The sequence below is a fragment of the Antechinus flavipes genome, chromosome 6 (assembly GCF_016432865.1).
Source record: "Antechinus flavipes isolate AdamAnt ecotype Samford, QLD, Australia chromosome 6, AdamAnt_v2, whole genome shotgun sequence".
Taxonomy (NCBI): Eukaryota; Metazoa; Chordata; class Mammalia; order Dasyuromorphia; family Dasyuridae; genus Antechinus; species Antechinus flavipes.
The window spans coordinates 11,388,614-11,407,939 of record NC_067403.1 but is presented as its reverse complement, the minus strand read 5'-3'; the positions used below and the strand labels follow the sequence as shown (position 1 = coordinate 11,407,939).

At 39.9% G+C, this 19,326-nt stretch overlaps 1 protein-coding gene across 2 annotated transcripts in view; it reads right to left on the bottom strand.

The window, feature by feature from the left end:
• SLIT2 (slit guidance ligand 2) overlaps positions 1 to 19,326 on the bottom strand; it is a 335,837-nt gene that overhangs the window by 19,104 nt on the left and 297,407 nt on the right. For both annotated transcript variants that reach the window (XM_051967476.1, XM_051967477.1), the window contains 4 exons: positions 12,873 to 12,966; positions 3,611 to 3,748; positions 3,271 to 3,511; positions 435 to 565 (listed from right to left, as the gene is read on the bottom strand). In XM_051967476.1, the coding sequence (XP_051823436.1) occupies positions 435 to 565; positions 3,271 to 3,511; positions 3,611 to 3,748; positions 12,873 to 12,966 (604 nt within the window). The remainder of the gene's footprint in view (positions 1 to 434; positions 566 to 3,270; positions 3,512 to 3,610; positions 3,749 to 12,872; positions 12,967 to 19,326) is intronic.

Here is a 19,326-nt window from a genome sequence, read left to right as displayed (position 1 = left end):
AGAAATAAATGGCAAACACTTGCGTAGGGATTGTTAAGTGATACTATTCAAGTCTTTGAAATATAGGCCCAGAAAAAGACAAGGCGTTAATTAATGTTATTAAAGCTGCTATCGATTTTATTCCTTGAGATAAAATGAAAATACTTTATTTGGAAACTGAGAATTGGAGGATCTTGCCCCGACCATCGGCAGAACTGGTGTGTTCGCTATGTGGGAGCTTATCCACTTCTCGTGAAAAGAACTCAGATTATATCTAATTGTAACATTATGGCGAGCGGAGCAGAGACCCAGTGTTCCACTGACAGCCTCACTCCCGGACACTGAACCGTCCCACTGCTGGCGTCGGTTACGGGGTTAAGCATTTTCTTACTCCGGCCTCACCCTCAGAGAAGGCCCAACCGGAAGCTAATTGCGTCAGTAAACATGGCCGTCACCTGTAAATGGCGGAGGTGGGGTAGGATCCGGTGTCGTAGCTGGCCCGCACGCGCCCGCGATACAGCTCCACGGCGATGTGATCCCTGTCTCCTTTGTACAGGAGGATGCCGCTGTCCTCGTCTGTGGCGATCTGCGGAAAAGTCACCACTGAATCACGCGGGAAAAAGGAGTCGCCTCCCAGGGTAACACCCCCGCCCTCCCCCAGGAGTCCGAGGGGAAAGTCTGCTGGCTCCGCGTGGGGGCGCTATGGATGCGGCCACAATCACTGCTGTAAGGGAAAGAAAGAAGGCAACGTGCTGCGAGGAGGGGACAGGCGCCGCCGGGAGGGACGCGTGCTTAACCGATGGCTCTCTGGCTCATCTCCTGGGCTCCCGTCAGCAACGAGACGTCTGCCGTGAGGCTCGGGGCCTTGCGGAGCTCTGGGCCGAGGGCGCATCGGGGCTTGCTGAAGGCCGGCCCGGTTCTAACTGTGGCCCGGGTTTTGTATTGCAAGGCCGTCTCCGGCAGTGCCTATCATGGTTTGTATTGGGAGGCCGTCTCCGGCAGAGACTCTCATGGTTTGTATTGGGAGGCCGTCTCCGGCAGCGCCTATCATGGTTTGTATTGGGAGGCCGTCTCCGGCAGAGACTCTCATGGTTTGTATTGGGAGGCCGTCTCCGGCAGCGCCTATCATGGTTTGTATTGGGAGGCCGTCTCCACCAGAGACTCTCATGGTTTGTATTGGGAAGCCGTCTCCAGCAGAGACTCTCATGGTTTGTATTGGGAGGCCGTCTCCGGCAGCGCCTATCATGGTTTGTATTGGGAGGCCGTCTCCGGCAGAGACTCTCATGGTTTGTATTGGGAGGCCGTCTCCGACAGCGCCTATCATGGTTTGTATTGGAGGCCGTCTCCGGCAGAGACTCTCATGGTTTGTATTGGGAGGCCGTCTCCGGCAGCGCCTATCATGGTTTGTATTGGGAGGCCGTCTCCGGCAGAGACTCTCATGGTTTGTATTGGGAGGCCGTCTCCTGCAGAGACTCACATGGAGCGAGGAGGCTGCTTTTCATGAGCCGCCCTTACACAAAATTAATCCGGGCTTTAGAATCCGGTTACGCAGGTAACGCCTCAAAGCCCGATTTGGTTCTTTTATTCCCTTGGGGCCTCAGAAACGACCCAGAGGCTCCTGGAACGGCCGAGGTGAACCCCTGAATTTTTTCCACCTCGATGGCAATGGCAGAAAAGCCACGGCCGTTCCAAAAAATGGGTGCCAGGACTCCTCTGCTGAGTTCATGGTAGCCCAGGGCTCTTCCCTCCACCTCTCAAAGGCTCTGTGCCCCTCCCACACACACACACTTAGGGACCCCCGGGATATGTAAAGAACAGTTCTACACGGCCAAGCCATGTTCCCTTCCAAGGAGGGCCAAAATAAGGTTTGCTTTTTCTTCCTCTCTATTTAGAATGAAACATAAGAAAATATTATGTGGCCTCTTGTGGGTTTTAAAATGGCAGTCCCAGTAATCTTGTTTACAAAATGATGTGACCAGGAAACAAAAAAGAATGTTTCTCATTTTCTGCAACCTTCAGAGTCTATCATTTGTTGAATGAATAAATGAATGAATGAATTTCAATGCTGCCTGTTCCTTTTCTGTACAGGAAGAAAATTGGAATCATTAGGTGATTACTCTTTTTGAAATGTAAAAGTGAAAAAAAAGAGGGAATATGCATATTTTAATTAAGTTCATTCTATGCTTAGAAGAATATGTGCAACTTCTTCACATTTATTTTCCCCATGCAATATATTTATTAGTGTGCTAGGTACTATTGTGGGCCTGAGTGGAACAAGTGCACCCACTATGTGCAAAGCACTCTGCCCATGCTGGAGGAGAGAGAAAAGAGAAGAACCACGGATTCTCCCTCAATGAGCTTACAGCCTGGTACAAATGATTACATGCAAATTAGCGTGAATGACAACAAAAAAGCTCCAGTCTTTAAGTGATTTTTAAAAATAGTAATAGAATATGTGATTGATATAGCTTGTAAACACAGAAATAAATATGAAGTGATTTGCAGAGGGACAGAATATGAAGAAGGTGCCTGGCCTTCATAACTTTTTTTCATCATGGACCCCTTGTGCAATCTGGTAAAGTATGTGGGGTCTTTCTGAGAATGATGTTTTAAATGCATAAAATAAAATAATTGGTACTTTATAGAACACTCAATAATTGTATTAAAATAAAGATGCAATTTTTTTCGGTCCACATTCATTGACTCCCTGGAACTCACCAAACTAGGGGGTCTGGAAAGATTTCAAGTAGGAGGTGACATCTGAGCTGAAAACTTTAGAAAGTTCAGAAATTTTAAGAAACAGTCAAGAGGGAGCACAAGGGACCCCCTCAAAGAACCTTTAAGTTTGTGCTTTTGGTAATAGTTGCAGTCAGGATTGTGAAATTATATGGCTGTCTTCAGCTATGACTAAGACCACAATAACAGAACCAACAATTTCTCAGAAAACAGAACTCAAGAGGGCTCACCTTTTTTTTTTCTTCTGTATTTTATCATTATATCAAGTCAGTTAATACAATTAAATAATTTCTATTTAATTTTAAATATATTATGTTTTGGGAAGAAAAATTACTGAAGCTTTTCCCACCTGAATTTTGTTTTAACTTTCTCCCATTTCTTCAAGTTCTCATAAAGGCAAGAGATCCTCTTTGGCAACTTTTATTATCTTCTCTGTCAGAAAAGTAAGATCTATAACTACCCCCGATGTCTGTCTTTCCAAACAGAAAACAAAGACAACAGCAGCAAACAATCAAACAAACAAGTCAAGCGTTGGCCAGAGAGCAGGCCTCTTACCTGCAGAGTGATGTTTGTCTGAGGTTGAACCTTGGCCGAAGGTATCTGAAGGTAAGATTCCTTGTTGACAAAGTTGACGCTGACCAGCTTTTCACACTTTTCCCCCTGGTAGCCAGGCAGACACTGGCAGATTGGCTCGTTGGTCTTGATGATACACTGGGCTCCGTTCTGGCACTCAAAGTTATCACAAGGGCTGGTGCGAGGCAGAACCATGGGCGGGGAAAACTCACAAAACAGGCCACTAGGTAGGAAACAGAGAAAATAGTCTCTTACTTCTCTGCTAGTCTGGAATGAAGGAAAGAGAACAGTTTACAAAACCTGTTTCTAAGTCTCTTCTTACCTGTAACCTTCGGGGCAGATGCAAGTGTAGCCATTGACGGCATCGGTGCAGTGGGCCCCGTTCTTACACTTGTTGTCTTGGCAGTCGTCGTAATCGATATCGCAGTGCTCACCAACGTACCCGGGGGTGCAGTCGCATCTGTTGGGATAAATGAGTCGGGTGAATCTTTGGTGAGCGAAAGTCGACAGCACAAGGGTTGTTAGTGAGCCATTTCAGGCGTGTCTGACTGTCCGGGATCTGTGGGGGTTTTCTTGGCCCAGAGGGTCACAGGGTGGTTTTGCCGTTTCCTTCTCCAGCTTACTTTACAGATGAGAAAAAATGAGGCAAATGGGGTTGAGTGACTTGCCTAGGATCATATAGCTAATAAGTGACTGAGACTGAATTTAAACACACGTGCTCCTGATTCCAGGCCTGGCAGTCTGTCCACTAAACTACCTCGCTGCCCCCATAACACAAGGCTATTGTCCCTATTTTACAGGTAATGAAATTGAGGCAGAAAAGCAAGAAAGTCTATCCAAGGGACATAAAATAAGAAAGGCAAGATTCAAAATGAGGTCTTCTAAATCCCAATCCATCAGACTTCCTTAGTAGGGACAGTTTCCCTTTTCTATTTACATTCTCAGAACTTAATGTAGTCATTTGTACCGTAAATGTCTCTCTTCTCCATTCTGGATCCTTCTTTCCAACGACTACTTTGGAGAAACCACCAAATGGGGAATAAAAGAGAAAGAAAGGCAATGTGATGGCATTTAGATGCAAAAAGAAAAAAATGAATTCTCGGAACACCCACTGAAAATCCTCAAAGAGCATTTTAATAGAAATCCACAGATCCACCATGACCAAGTCAAGGAGGCCTTTCCTGCGGAAGAAGCTTGACTCCAAATCAGGTGAAATCCTGGTTTAGTCATCAAAGAGCAGAAAAGAAGAAATGTGAGGGACGGCCCAAGAAGTGCCCAAGCAGACTCTGCCCTAGCAAAGACCCGTCCTCGTTCAAGTGACTGGTTTTCTATCTTCATCCTGGGGTCTCTGTCCATCAAATCCAATGGAAATGAACGTTTATGCTCCTGACAACAGCTTCGATCAAACTTTAGATGTTTTAGTAAATGAAGACATGCTTTCATTCATTCACGCTGGTTCTCCTACTTATTGTCAATGGGATACTGACTCGTTTAGCAACAACAAACAGCAACGATTTAAGAAAAGGCCATTGTAAGTCTCCTAACTTGTCTTTCTTCACTTTTATTCCATTTTTATGTCCCTGAAGCATATTTTTCAAGCACTGCTTCTTTTCCTTGAGTTTTGTATATAGGTAGTGGCAATTCTAACATCTAATTTTCAATGTTAAGCATATATCTTAAAAATCTGCTTAATATGTTTTATTTCCCTGATAAGTTAGAGCCACTTTTAAATGTATGAGGCTAAGAATGGACTTAATTCTAATAACTCTGAAAGAAACTTAAATGATGATAAAGATGATGCTCTGAGTTAGCCAATATCTTTGGGGTCATTCCATTCCATTAATCTATTGTTAGGATTATTATTATTATCAGTTGTTCTAATGCCCTGTAGTTTGTGATTTTACAAACCATCACAAACATGTGGAATTCATCTTAATGATTATCATCATTCCCATTTTAAATGCATGCCCCCTGTAAGCTTCAGCAGCCTCAGCTATCTTCAGATGAGTTATTTGATGCAGAGAACTTTGGGTTTGGAGTCTGTTTTCAAATCTCAGTTTTGCTAGTTAACTTCTCATGTGTCCCAGGAAGTCACTTAACTGCTTACGTCTTCAGTTTACTTGTCTTTAAAATGAAGAGTTATATAGATGGTATTTAAAAGCTCTCCTCACTCTAAGTTTTGAGTGAATTACATCATTATCTTAATCAGAAAACTCCAACTCAGAATCCAAATTCTAGATTAAGAAAATACCTCAAAGATGGTGGAGCAATGGCAGGGCTCTGCCAGCTGCCTCTTCAAACAACAGTGACATAATGCCTCAAAACAAGTTCTGGAGCAGCAGAACCAACAAAGGGCTGGATCAGATAAATTTTCACCCAAATCAACTTAGAAGGTTGACAGGAAAAATCTGGAAAATCCAGTTTCACTGGAGTAGGAGTAAAATGTCGTCCACCATGGGTAGTTCCCAGGCTAGCCAATAGTAGGCCACAAGGGAGTTTTCACACACAGTCAGTAGGAGGGCTTGGATAACTAGTCAAAAGGAGATGACCAAAGCCTGTTTGCTGGCACTAGGAACAAGGCTCTGCTGCATCGTCCCTCTGGGTTCCCAGTTCCAATCCCAGCCCTTTAGAGTTTGCAGGTGGCCACAAGAGACTTGGGTCCTGGTCACAGTTCCAAGGTGGAAAAGAATGTTCCTAGTCACTCACAGTCCAGGAGAACAGTAAGCATGCTTCTCCTTAGATCACACTACCTTGGAGGAACTGAAAACTTAGAGATTCCCCAAATTAGTTGTGAAAACAGTAGCACACATGCATGCACATGCACACACACACACACACACACACACACACACACACACACTCCAAATTAAGTTACAAGTCAAGGAATTGGCTGAGAAAATGAACAAACTAAAACCCTAGAAACTTACTAACATGATAGGAAAAGTCAAAACATAAATACAGAAGACAAAAAAAAGTCAAAACATCTACATGCAAAATCTCCAAAAAAAAAAAAAAAAATTGAATTGGTCTCAAGCCTAAAAAGAATTCCTGGAAGAGCTCAAAGAGCATTAAAAATAAATAAGAAAGACAAAAAAAAATGATAGTGATGTAAGAAAATTGTGAAGGGGAGAAGTTAACACTTGATAAAGGAGATGCAAAAAATGCTAAGGAAAATAATACTTTAAAAACAGAATAGGTAAAATGATAAAAAAGGGAAGTACAAAAATCCACTGAAGAGAAAAAATCTTTAAGCAGAAGATTTAGCCAAATGAAAAGGAGATATAAAAGCTCAAGGAAGAAAATAATTTCTTAACAAATATATTGGGCAAGTGAAGCTGAAAACTTCATAAAGCAACAAGAAACAATAAAACAAAAGGTTAAAAAAAATAGAAGAAAATGTACAATATTTTACTGAACAAACAATTGACTTAGAAAATAGATCAGAGAAAGATAACTTAAAAAATTATTGGACTATCTGAAAGCCATGATTAACAAATGAACCCTGACATCATACTTCAATAAATTATTTTAAAGAAAACTGGCCTGAGGATAAAATAGAAATGTAAGAATCTATTAATCACCTCCTAAAAGATATCCAAAAGCAAAACTCCCTTGCATAATATAGCCAAATTCTAGAGCCTCCAAATAAAAGAGAAAATATTGCAAGTAGCCAGAAATAAAAATTCAAATATGGGACCATAGTCAGAATAACACAAAATTGAGCAACTCCTACTTTCAAGGATGGTGATATTGCATGTGATACTGCAGAGGTCAATGGAGCTAGGATTACAACCAAAAATAACCAACCAAGCAAAACTGAGTATACTCCTTTAGAAGAAAAATGGATATTTGATGGAATAGAGAACTTTCAAGCATTCCTATTGAAAAGATCAAAGCTGAATAGAAAATTTGACTTTCAAAATCAAGACTCAAGAAAAGCACAGCGAGGTAAATAGAAAAGAAAGATACAAGGGATTTAATAAGGCTAAGCTGTTTATATTCCTACATGAGAAGATGACACTTTTAACTTCTAAAAAATGTCTCATTATTAGGGTAGTTAGAAGTAGTATAACGGAACAGAGAAAGGTAGAAAGAAAGGTGTAGGAACTGATTATGATGAAACAATATGTAAAAAAATAAAATTCCCCAAATAATAAATGGTCAAACAATATGAGCGGGCATTTTTCAGACAAATCAAAGTTATCTATAATCATATGAAAGAAATGCTCAAAATCACTATTGATTAGCAAAATGCAAACTAAAACAATTCTGAGTATTACCTCATCCCTACCAGACTGATTGATATGACATAGGAAAATGATAAACATTGGAGGGATGTGGGGAAATTAGGATACTAATGCATTATTTCTGGAGTTGTGAACTGATGCAACCATTCTGCAGAATAACCTGGAACTATGTCCAAAGGGTTATAAAACTGTCCTTTATTTATGATCATTGCTACAACTGTATCCCAAACAGATTTTTATTTAAAGGTAAAAAGTCCTATATTTATAGCAGCTCTTTTTTGGTGGCAAAGAACTGGAAATTGAAGGGATATCCATCAATGATAGGATGGCTACATGAGCTGCGGTATATGATTAAAATGGAATATTTTTGTGCTATGAGAAATGACAAGCAGGATACTTTCAGAAAAACCTGGGAAGACTTACACGAACCAGGAGAATACCATACATGGCAATAGAGATTGGTATGATAGTCTATTTTGAGTGACCTAGCAGCACTGCTATGCTACAAGACAATTTTAAAGCATTTTTGATGGAAAAATGCTATTCATCTCCAGAGAAAGAACTGCTGGAGACTGAAGGCATAGTGAAGCATGCTTCAAACAAACAAACAAAAGCTTTATTTTTCTACTTCCTTTTTTATTTTGAGGCAATTGGGGTTAAGTGACTTACCCAGAGTCACACAGCTAAGGCCAGATTTGAACTTAGGTCCTCCTGACTTAAGGGCTGGTGCTCTAACACTGCCCCACCTAGCTGTCCCCAAAACTTTATTTTTCTTGGGGATTTTTTGTCTGCATTTTCTTTCACAACATGATGAATATGGAAGAAATATATTTTGCATGACAGCATAGGTATAACCTACATCAAATTATTTGCCTTCTAAATGAGAGGGGAAGAGAGAAAAGGAAGGAAGGAATTTGGAACTCAAATTTTAAAAAAAAATGTTAAAGCCTGTTTTTATATGTAATTGAAAAATAAAATTTTCTTTTAAAGATAGCTGAAAGTCAATGGATGCAAACAATGGTGGGGTATGTAGTTCAAAATGGTCAGGTGTGATGTAACTGAGTTTCAGTTCTGAATACCACATGTAAAAAGCAACATTTGGCGAAGAGTGATGGCAGTATGGCCGTGTGTGTGTTTGTTGTAATTATCACAAAAGCTAAGTAAACAATTCGATTGAAGGAAGATGGTCATTTAAGTGCCTCTCTGCATTCTCAACTCGGTGGGTAGGTAGGAGTCAGAGATCTTCTACCAGTGTTAATGGGAATAGTGTACTTGAAGCTTCTAAGCATTAAGATGATGGAAAAAAAAAAAACACTTTGAATTATTTATCTGGGAAAAAAAATCAAAGGAAGAGATACGAGAACCATATGTACAGTGCAGAAGCTAAGAGCTAATTTTGTATTCTCTTCTATACGATTTTTTTTTCCTCAAGTCCATTATAACTTGAAATCATTCTGAGAGGTCCAATATTTCTGTCAACCTTTTACTCACTAAAATGGATTTTACAACACATTGTATAAATTTAAATAAAAGACTCCTAGCACCAGAAATGTCAAAATATACATCCTATGCTCTCAAGTCACTTTTGTGGCAAAGACTGATGGTTAAGTAAAGAAAACCAAAAATATAAACTACATGATTAAGAAGGTAAAAAGCTGACTGAGTGAGATGCACGCTTCAAAGTACTGTGGATGGCATTCTGGTACACAAATGTCAAAGAGCAATATAAAAGATTTATGCGATAGAATAAAGCAAGAAGGGTAAAAATTACTTCTACTGGTGTGGGGGAGTTAAAAATGAAGTACCAGTCCAGCTCAGAGCCCAGAACACAAGAGCTGGGGCTTAGATTTCCTTTCAAACAGCCTCACAATGAGAAAAGGGAATTATTGTGCCCAGTGTCACACAGCTGGTTAGTGTCTGGCCAACAACCCGTGGGGCAGTGACCAAACAAGAGTCATGGATCACTAGACCTGGTAGAGGATTTAGCACTCATGGAATTCACTCAAGTTCTCCTTTTACAGCCAAGAAAACTGAGGTCCAGCTAGCAAGGCAGTGATCCGCCCTGGGATACACAGACCAAGGATCGGAGATGAGAGTCCAACTCTGGCCACCGTACCAAGCTGCCTTGGACAAGGTCCGCTCATTATCAGTGGACACGGCCGAAACAGAAACCGGGATCTGGAACACGTCAACTCGCCGCCCAGAAGACCATCTTTAGCCATTTCAAATCCGTTTTGTGGTGTCTTTTGACTTCTATTTCCTTTCATTTTTCCCAAAGAACATATGTCACTGACATATGCAAGGAGGCTAGTGGAAGCCAACACGTTGCCTTATTAACTTGTTTTTAACCCAAACTAGCAACAGAAAGAAAGCCAGTGTTCCTACATTACTGAAAGAAATAGCAGGTTTTCCAAATCTGCTAATTCATGGCTTAGTAATAACTACCTTTTAACTTATGCATCTTAATTGATGGTAATAAGGGACTTATTTAATTGTAGATTAGTCTTTCGGCAGATGAACTCCTTTATTTTCAAATGATTTTCAGTGAGTCTTACTAATAACCTATCTTGTAATTACAGCTTAAAAAGCACCGCAGTAATCCTGCTCTAATGTTAATTGCAGTGAAGTCTGTTCAAGAAAACAACCTGTGTGTGAAGACCACCTGCCTCCACGCTAACTCTTCGGAGAAATGATTATATTCTTTATATGTGCGATACATTCTGAGGCCAGAATTTAATGATCACCTGGGATATACAGCCAGGGAGCTCACCAAGGTTCTAGGAGGAAATGATCTCCTCATAAAAATCATGTGTAGTTTTTTTTTTTTTCAAATTCAGAAATAAAACCATTAATAAGCGTGTTTACCCTTCAGCAGGAATTTGAACTGAATTCAAAAGATAAACCAAAATATATAATGAAGCACACCCCAAATTATGTTATAGCAACATCAAAAACACAACAAAAACATCTGCAGAAATGTTATGCGCCAGAAAAGAATCCAGATGCTTCTAACTAGTACATAAAAGGTGTTTCCAGTACAAACCTGATGGAACCAATACTTTGTTTACTAAAATTAAATAACCTGGGAAAAGGAAATTGTCTGAAATTAGAAGATCTACCTGCCATTTACTAGCTCTGTGATTTGGGGGGAGCCATTCTGGGTCTCCTTTCCCTCATCCAGGATATTAAAAAGTTGAACTAGTTCACAGTTTCTCTCTCCCTCTCTTCCTTCATTTTTCTTTTTCTCTTCTTCAACTCTCTTTCTCTCTCCTCTCTGGCTCTCCGTTTCCAATTCCCTCTCTCAAGTAGGTGCTTAATGAATATTACTTGCTTGACTTATTGGTGTCATAAACACTTTTGGAAGTCTGCTGAAGTTGATGGACCTCTTGTCAGGGTAATATTTTTAAGTGTATAAAATATATAGGATTACAAAGGGAAGCCATGTTGTAATCAAGGGATCACAATATTAAAAAAGTTTTTCACTTAGGTCTCATTCATAGACACAAGCCTATAAATAAAAGCCTTTTTCTAGATGTCTAGGGTCCCTTCAAACTCTAACATTCTTTAATTCCCTATACTTGTAAAAGATAGAACAGCTTTTCCCTCCCCCGAAATACTTGCTTTCCAATTTTCCATCAATCAAAATGTAGCATTTTGTTCAAAATCCAACTCAAGTACTCTCTTCCCCATAGAGTCTTTCATGATTACCCTTATCCAACTATTTTTAACATTTATAAGCTACGCGCCATAATGTAGGAAGTATGAGAAAGCATTAGGAAAACCTTGAAGCGGTATATAAACGTAAGGAAATGTAGTATATACTCACTTTATTTATTGTTTTTGGACTTTACAATTGTGGCCACTCAGCAAGCATGGGATATGGGGTTGGGAAAAAGCTTTAACTCTTATTAGCAGATTCAACTTAGCAAGTCACAAAATGTCTCTGAGGCTCAGTTTCCTTACCTAGAATATGCAAATATCCATACACTTATTCCTGATCTGTCAGGGGTTTAACCAAGAAAGGGCTTTGTAAACCTCTATACACCCAGGAACCATTATTCTTTTCTCTGTGGTTCCTTTATGGCAGGGGTCCTCAAACTTTTTTAAATAGGGGGCCAGTTGACTGTTGGCGGGCCAGACTATAGTAAAAACAAAAACTTCATAGCCCTGGGTGAGGGGGATAATCGTCCTCAGCTGCCGCATCTGGCCTGCGGGCTGTAGTTTGAGGACCCCTGCTTTATGGTATATCTTGCCTCACTAAGGAAAGTATAAGCCATCTGAGGAGAGGTTGGCTTATTTTCTTTTTGTATCTCCAAATTACTTACCACAGGAAGAGCTCCTCAAAAGACATTCGGGACTAAGTAGTGGAAAAATCAGTTAATTTCAGGTCAGAAAAACTAGTTCTAGATCTGCCAGTAATTCAGTTAGATTTAATTCCACAAACATCAAAGTGTCTATTATGTTCAAGGCACTGTGCTGGGAACAAGGAAGACAAAAGAAAATATGACACATAACCAGTTTTCAGGCAAAGTCCCCTGGGATACATGGAGAAATAAGCCCAATAAAGGAGAGGGGAATATAGTATGAGTATTGTTCTATGAGAAATATAACACGGCAGAAATTACTTTCACCTAGTGGGGAGGATAACGAAGGAAGACTACACGAAGGGGGTGATGCTCGAACAAAGGGAGAAACATCAAGAAATGGAGCTCAGAGGAGGGGGATTCATTGAGGTATGGGGATATAAACAGAAGCACAAGGACGGGACAGAGAGTAATTCAATTTAACTGCAGTTGGGATTTGATTTGAGAAGGTCTTCAATGTCAGGGTCCTGGTAGGAATCATGGCCATACATGGAAAGCTTTTAAGTGGAGCAGTGACTTGATTGGAACAGTGTATTGGGGAGACTGTTCACATAGCATTTTGAAGGCTGCTTTAGAACAGGATCAGAACAGAAGGAGAAAGACCAGTTAGTAGGCTATGTCTTAGACAAAAGACTTAAGTTTCCTGGGTCTTGGTGTCTTCAGGCTTAAAATAAAAAAGAAAACTGGACTAAATGGTCTCTAAAGGGTTCTTTCTAAGTAGACTCTATAACTGGTTCTCCTCCTCCCTTATAGTATACAATGCCCCAAAGGCCTTCAACAGAGATTGAAATGAAACTCATTATTTTTCTTCTCCAATGCTAAAAAGAGGGTGGCTGTTCCAATGTCATTTCTACTGCTAAAAATGCCACTGAGACCAGTGAGCAAAAGCCTTCTTTATCCCAACTGAGGACTCCTTTAAGGAAGGAAATCCCAAGATCATCCAAAAATGAAATAAGAAAATGTTTCCACATACTTGTATCCCTTTGGTGTCAGGATGCACTTGGAGTCATGCTGGCAGGGGTTAAGGTCCTGGGCGCAAAAATCGAGTTTCTCTTCACACAACTCACCTGCAAACAGCAAACGGCATTAGTTTAGTGGGGAGGTTGTTATGAAAAGAAAATGAGATTTCAACAGTTTCCCTCTGGCAACAAAATAATTCCAGTTGGCCAAAAGGTGACCTTTCTATAACTAACTCAGATGGAATTACATCGGTTGTTTTCTGTCTTTTTAACTTTTTTTTTTCCACTAGAAAAGAGTGACTCAGAATTACATCACATGTTCCTAGGTCTTTTCAGGTGATGAGAGAAATGACCGGGTAAGAACATTCTGAGAATATCCTACCTTTAGAATAATATCAACAATTTTAAACAGTGATGTTTCCGACTCACTCATCCAAATTACCAGGAACGGCATGTGGAAAGGAGGGTCAAATGAGACAAGTCATTCATCAGCATAGGGGCTGCAAGAAGCTTATGAACAAAGCCATGATTTCATAAATGCAAGCATTTGCTATCATGCAGCAGCTCAGATATGCATGTCCATCTGGACTATTTATATTTACTGCCACATTTAGGCTTCTCTTAGAAAGATCCCTAAAGTAGAAGTAGCGATATGAGTTCACTTTCCTGATCTAAGACTACTTTGCATGATTCTGTGATTTCCATGGAACATGGGACTTACCAGTTCCTTCCATAATCTATCAAGTCGACCAGAAAGGAGCAAACTACCTTAACAGCAAGTCCTGTTTCCTTGTTCTGCCTCACTTCTTGACTCTATGTGGACTTCAGAGCATGCCCAAGTATTCTGGGCCTTTTTCTTGGTCCGTTTACCATGTGGCAAACAAAGGTTTTTTTCAGCTAATCAATTGTTATGTTACTTCTATAACACTTTGCAAACCATAAAGTGATATATAAATGTTAGTTATTATTATATCTTTAAATTAATTTCTGGTTGTTTTTACGTAACAAATGAATCCCAAATGGCTTGATCAAATAAACCACTGGTCATTTTCCAAAGAACAACATGGACTTTCATGTACTTCAAGCTGGGGATTGAATATCATTAATTACATTAACATTTAACTACGTTCGGTGCTTTAAGTGGAATTTCTTTGTAAGAAATGTGTACTTAAAAATAAACATGTGTTAGTGAGGAGATGTAGTTCCAGTGGTTCTCTAGTGCTTACCAGATCTAGTCTGAACAATTCAGAATGGCAGTCAGAGCTCATCCCGAGTTGTTGAGAATTCAGCATGACCAAGCCTCAAGGCTGGGATGCCCAAGGCTCAAGTCCCACTGTCCACAGCTTATGTGTCACCTGGGCAAGCCCTTAATATCTCAGTGGTGGAGATATTTCTCTTGAAGACTATGTGAGATGCAGAGAAAGAAGTAGCTCCTTTATCTGGGGATTTCCAATCAGGGAACCATAGTTCTATCTATCTATCCCCTGCTTCGTCAGCCTTTCCATCACCTCACTTCTCACTGTACATTTCTTGCTGTAGTGAAAAGGGACCAGCCATCACTCCTTCATCAATAACATGCTTTCTGGCCTCTGTACTGCTTTCAATATACTACCTCTCTCACCCCAGCTATTCTTCACGATCATCTGACTCAATGAGCAGCTTTTCCATAAATCTTCCATGACCCCCATTTTGCATATTTTTATGCTTTCACCTTCTTTATTTAATAATGGTTAATTGTGTCTAACTCTTTCCCTATTCAATTAAAAGAACATGTCTTGTTGATTTATGTATTTTCCCCTCAGTCGCTGGAACATTTCTTTGTAGAAAGTAGATACTTTACAAATACTTATTGAATTGAACTTACTTTTGGAAACTTCTTTAGCAATTAAAAAACATACATAGCCAACTGATACATGACTTTGGATATATTTCAGGCCATATCATCTTGCTTGAAATATACCAATGTAGAAACCAGCTTTAATATAGTTATTCTTTCTAGAATAACCTTGGATTTATCTGGAAAAGGAGCATTCCAAAAAAGGGATCTTCATCACAAACCATTTAAAAAAACAAGTCTCGCTTAAGACAGCAACATGTCCATTGAGAATCACTTTGACAAGGGTTAATGTTGAAAAATTATCCATGTCTATGTTCTGAAAATAAAAAGCTTTAATAAAAAAGAGATAATCACTGTGAAGGGGACGACTCAGAGGTATCTCTCATTTTTGTTTGAGAGCTCAGCCTGATGCAATCTCTCACGACGGACCAACTTGGGAGCATGTTCAGGGCTTCTGTGAATGTTTCCTGTCCACCTGGAGAGGAAAGGCTTTTCCACTGGTTGCTGAGGCAGCTTGAGCATGTATATAAAAAAGGCCCACCTTGCTCTCTTTCCCATCCTGCTGTGTCCCAGTGAGGAGCAAATAACCTCTAGGTAAGGAAAGCACCGGTGGCCCATTCATCTCATGGAGGGTTAGATAAAGCCATCATTGCCTTGCTCTTACTTCTGTCTCTGGAATATTTATGAAAAAGTACTAGAGACTAATGGACTAAGCTGTGACCCAATGAGCTTCCAAAGGTCAGGAGGGGACCAAGAAGTCCTGGATCTAAAAGCCAAGGCTCCTAGTCTTCTGTATGCATGCTCACTTTTGGCTTGGAAGCCATCAGAATACCGAGGAGCAGAAACAGCCACAGAAAACCCAGTCTTGCCCCTAGAGTTCCCCTGGGGGAATTGCTTCATCCTGAATACACTCTCCCCTCATCAAGCCTGGGTTCCCATTGACCAATTCTTCCTTATTTCTATTTTAAGTTATTTGAGGGAAAAAAAATTTTGAAAGGATACTTTAGAAATCAGTTCTCATGATCTCTTTTGTTAAATCTTTCTCTAAGGAAAATTTTAGAAGCTTCATGTTGGTGGGGAGTAATTTTCTTTACTAACATATCGCATTGTATGTGAATATCAGGCTAGAGGCAGCTGAGGAAGACAAAGGGCTAATGGGGAAAAAGAGATGCTTTCCTCTCTCTTCAAGAGTGACATGGGCAGGAAGATCTATACAACAGGACTATATGAACTCTTCAGGTCTGGACTAGTTTTAAGTCTGTGATTTTATGAAGTTGATTCCATATAAAGGCAAAGAAATACAACTGTATGGTTTGCTTATTTACTTTTCCTATTTTTATAAAACAGAACGAAGGGCAGGAAGGCTGAGGTGAGAAACAAGAGAGGAAACTCTTCAAGGGAAGAGTCTGGGAAAACAAAAGGTGGTTCCCTCAGCCTAAAAGCTTCTGGTAGTCCAGGAGACTCAGAACACAGGAACAGAAATAGATGTTACATTAGATCTTACCTAATATTAATTGTAGACTATATTACTACATATATAGAGACTATATGCAAATTTATTTATAGGCATTCATATAGACATGCACAAAAATGTATGTGTGTGTGTGTGTGTGTGTGTACATGTATGTATATATCAATTTAACAGCTGAGAAAAAAATCTAACTGGTCTAAAGTTTCTTAATCAGTTCTTTGGTCTCCACCCGTTGTATAAACCTGTGATTTGATCATGAGGGATTCTTTAATATATATTTGTTACCTTTGGCATATTTCTTGGAGTTCAATTTTCTAAGTTTGTTATTCCTAAAGTAAGTTTTCGGATTGAATAATCTTCAATGCAACAAACTTTCATGTTAAACATTTATTATATACCCGGCATCGTGCTCGGTGCTGAGATACATGTCAAGCGAGGCATTCCATGTTCTCCGAGAACTTAGAATCTTTTGTGTGGAAAACAACTTGAATGCAAATTGAAGTTTTATATACATGTATCTGTATGTAACTATATTTGTGCTGCTCGTGTTCAGTCATTTCAGTACAACTTTGTGCCTTATTTGGGGGTTTCCTGACAGAAATACTGGAGGGATTTGCCATTTCCTTCTCTAACTCGTTTACAGATGAGGGACACGAGGCAAATGGAGGCAAGTTATCCAGAATCATCCCACTGGTGTCCGAGGCCAAATTAGAACTCAGGACGATGACCCTGGCTGTTCTAGCCACTGCACTACCCAGCTGCTTGCAACATTTGGAGGGAAGGCTTCCCTCCTTCCTCTTTCCCACAGGCCACTTTGGAGATCCTTCTGACTTCCAGAGGAAAATGCCCTCAGACTGAGCATTATGTTCCCTACACCAGCTTCTCCCTTTGCACTGCTCCATATTGTAGTAATTTCTCAGTTCACTGAGACATCAGCCACAGGCCTTCCTGGTGCACGAGCTCTGGACTATCTCAGACTGAGACCTGGAGGAGTTCTGAAAGGCTCTCGAGTCCAGCCTTTTTACCTGGGGATAGGCTCAGGACCACACAGTCGGTGCCTGACACAGCATCTGAAGTCAGTTCTTTCTGACTCAAGTCTCTAACTATCGAGCCCCCACTGGGAAAACTGTGGGCACCAGGGGTCCAAGTGGGAATCTGCACATGCACACCCATGAAAGGGGTTTTAGAGTTCAGGTTCAACCCCCTCTTCTTATAGAAACTGAGCCAATTGAGTAAATGTCAATTGAGGCAGGAGGGTCAGGTCCTTTTGGGATGGGACAAATGATGCTAAACTCCCCTGAACACTCCCTGCATGGTGTCCCACTGAGCGGAATCTACAACCTTCAACGTGGCCATTGAGACTCACCCCAACAGCCGCCATCCATCTTTCATGTTTCAAGGCTTCCCTACGTGCAGTGGCCACTCGACCCTACCCTACCATTCCTCTGCCACTGGCTGTTCTTGCTCTAAACTCCCCTTCTTGTTCGGATGTTCTCTGCCGGCAATGACCCTGCTTCTGCCTCTGCAATCCTGCTTTCACAGTCACCCTTCTTTTCACATCCCATGTCCTTCCCCAATTGTTCCCCAGATCTCTCTGAATGACTGCCCACGCTTTCTCTTTCTTCTGAACCCCACAGATTTTGTTTTTGTTTTTTTTTAAACATCTTAACTTTTTTTTAAACTAATATTTATTTCTTTGTTTTATCTCTCACCATTTGTAAGATCCTTTAGGAGAAAAAGACATCATATTCACTATTTTAGGACTTAAAGGCTGCTACGTACATCATAGGGTCTCAGTGAAGTTTAATGAAATTTAATTATGGAAATCAAAGTGGTCTTAATTTGAATTTACAAAGTGGGACTGACTAAACAGAGGCAAAACACTCAGGGATGCCTTTCTCTGATGCGATAGATAAGAATATGAAAGTGCTGCTCTTTGTTCTGTTATCATGGTAATTATTTTATCAATCCAAATGAATCTTTCCATGTGTTAGGTAAAGTCCCAAATGAATTCTTTGGATTTTTTTTTTAACTTGTAAGCCCTAAATTAAAAAAAAAAGTATATTCTCCAATAAGACAATCCAATCTTCTCTGAAATCTGACATCTAGACTAAATAAAAACAAAAACAAAAACACTCTACACTTTTTGGCTCCCAATATCCTTTTGTTGATACCTATTGGCTTCTATCTCTTATCCAATGACTTGCTCAACTTAAACAAATAATGACCCGAAGGATATTATAACTCACTGGCTCACAGAGACTGTTTTACTTCCTGAATCGCAGCTTAATAAATATTTGCTGCACTGCAAGTGATTGTCTTCACTTTTAGCAAGGCATTTTATTGCCTTAGCTTCAGATTTGCCTATCTATCTGACCAAAATGCTGATATGTAATCAATGTAATTAAATATTATCATGTAATTAGGAATGACAAAGATTAGAAATATAAAGAAATACTGAAAAACTTGAAATGTAAACAGATATAGAAAAGGTAAATACTGTAGCATATGGACCATGTGATATGATACAGAGTAAGAGTAACACACATTATGGTGACCTGAATGTTAAAGGGGAGTCACTTTAAAAGTTTAAGTAGTTGAAAATGTTAAGTTTATGAGCTTTGTTATTGTTTAAAGAGAATTTTATAATAACATTTATTTTTAATAAAATTTAGTAAGTTCATGATATATGAATCTGAGTTATATAATTGCTCAAATTTCCAATTTTATTTCTCTTAGGATACTAAGTCTTTGGATTAAATCAAATGATTTTCCAGTAAACCCTACTTTCCCATTATACATTATTTTTTCCCTAGTTTTGAAGTACTCATGCTTGAACTTCTGTGAGCTCACAGTATTCCCGCCTATAGCAATTTAGTTGAAGACTAAAGTAGAGAAACACTGAGAAGTTCAGAGACTAATATCAAAGAAGAGTTGTTCACAGAATACTTCATTTGAAATGTTTCCAAACACTGGCCTGGGACCGTACCTCAGTGGGATTTCTAAAAGCCACCCACAGAGGGAAGAGAAAGTAGCTGGTCTGCTATTTGGTTCCAAGGCCTCCTAAAGCCAAACAAAGTAGCCTGTCTCCTTATATCAACCACTAAACTAGCCCTACGGTCACTGGGAAGCTGAATTTTGAGTCTGGAAAGTAAACGGT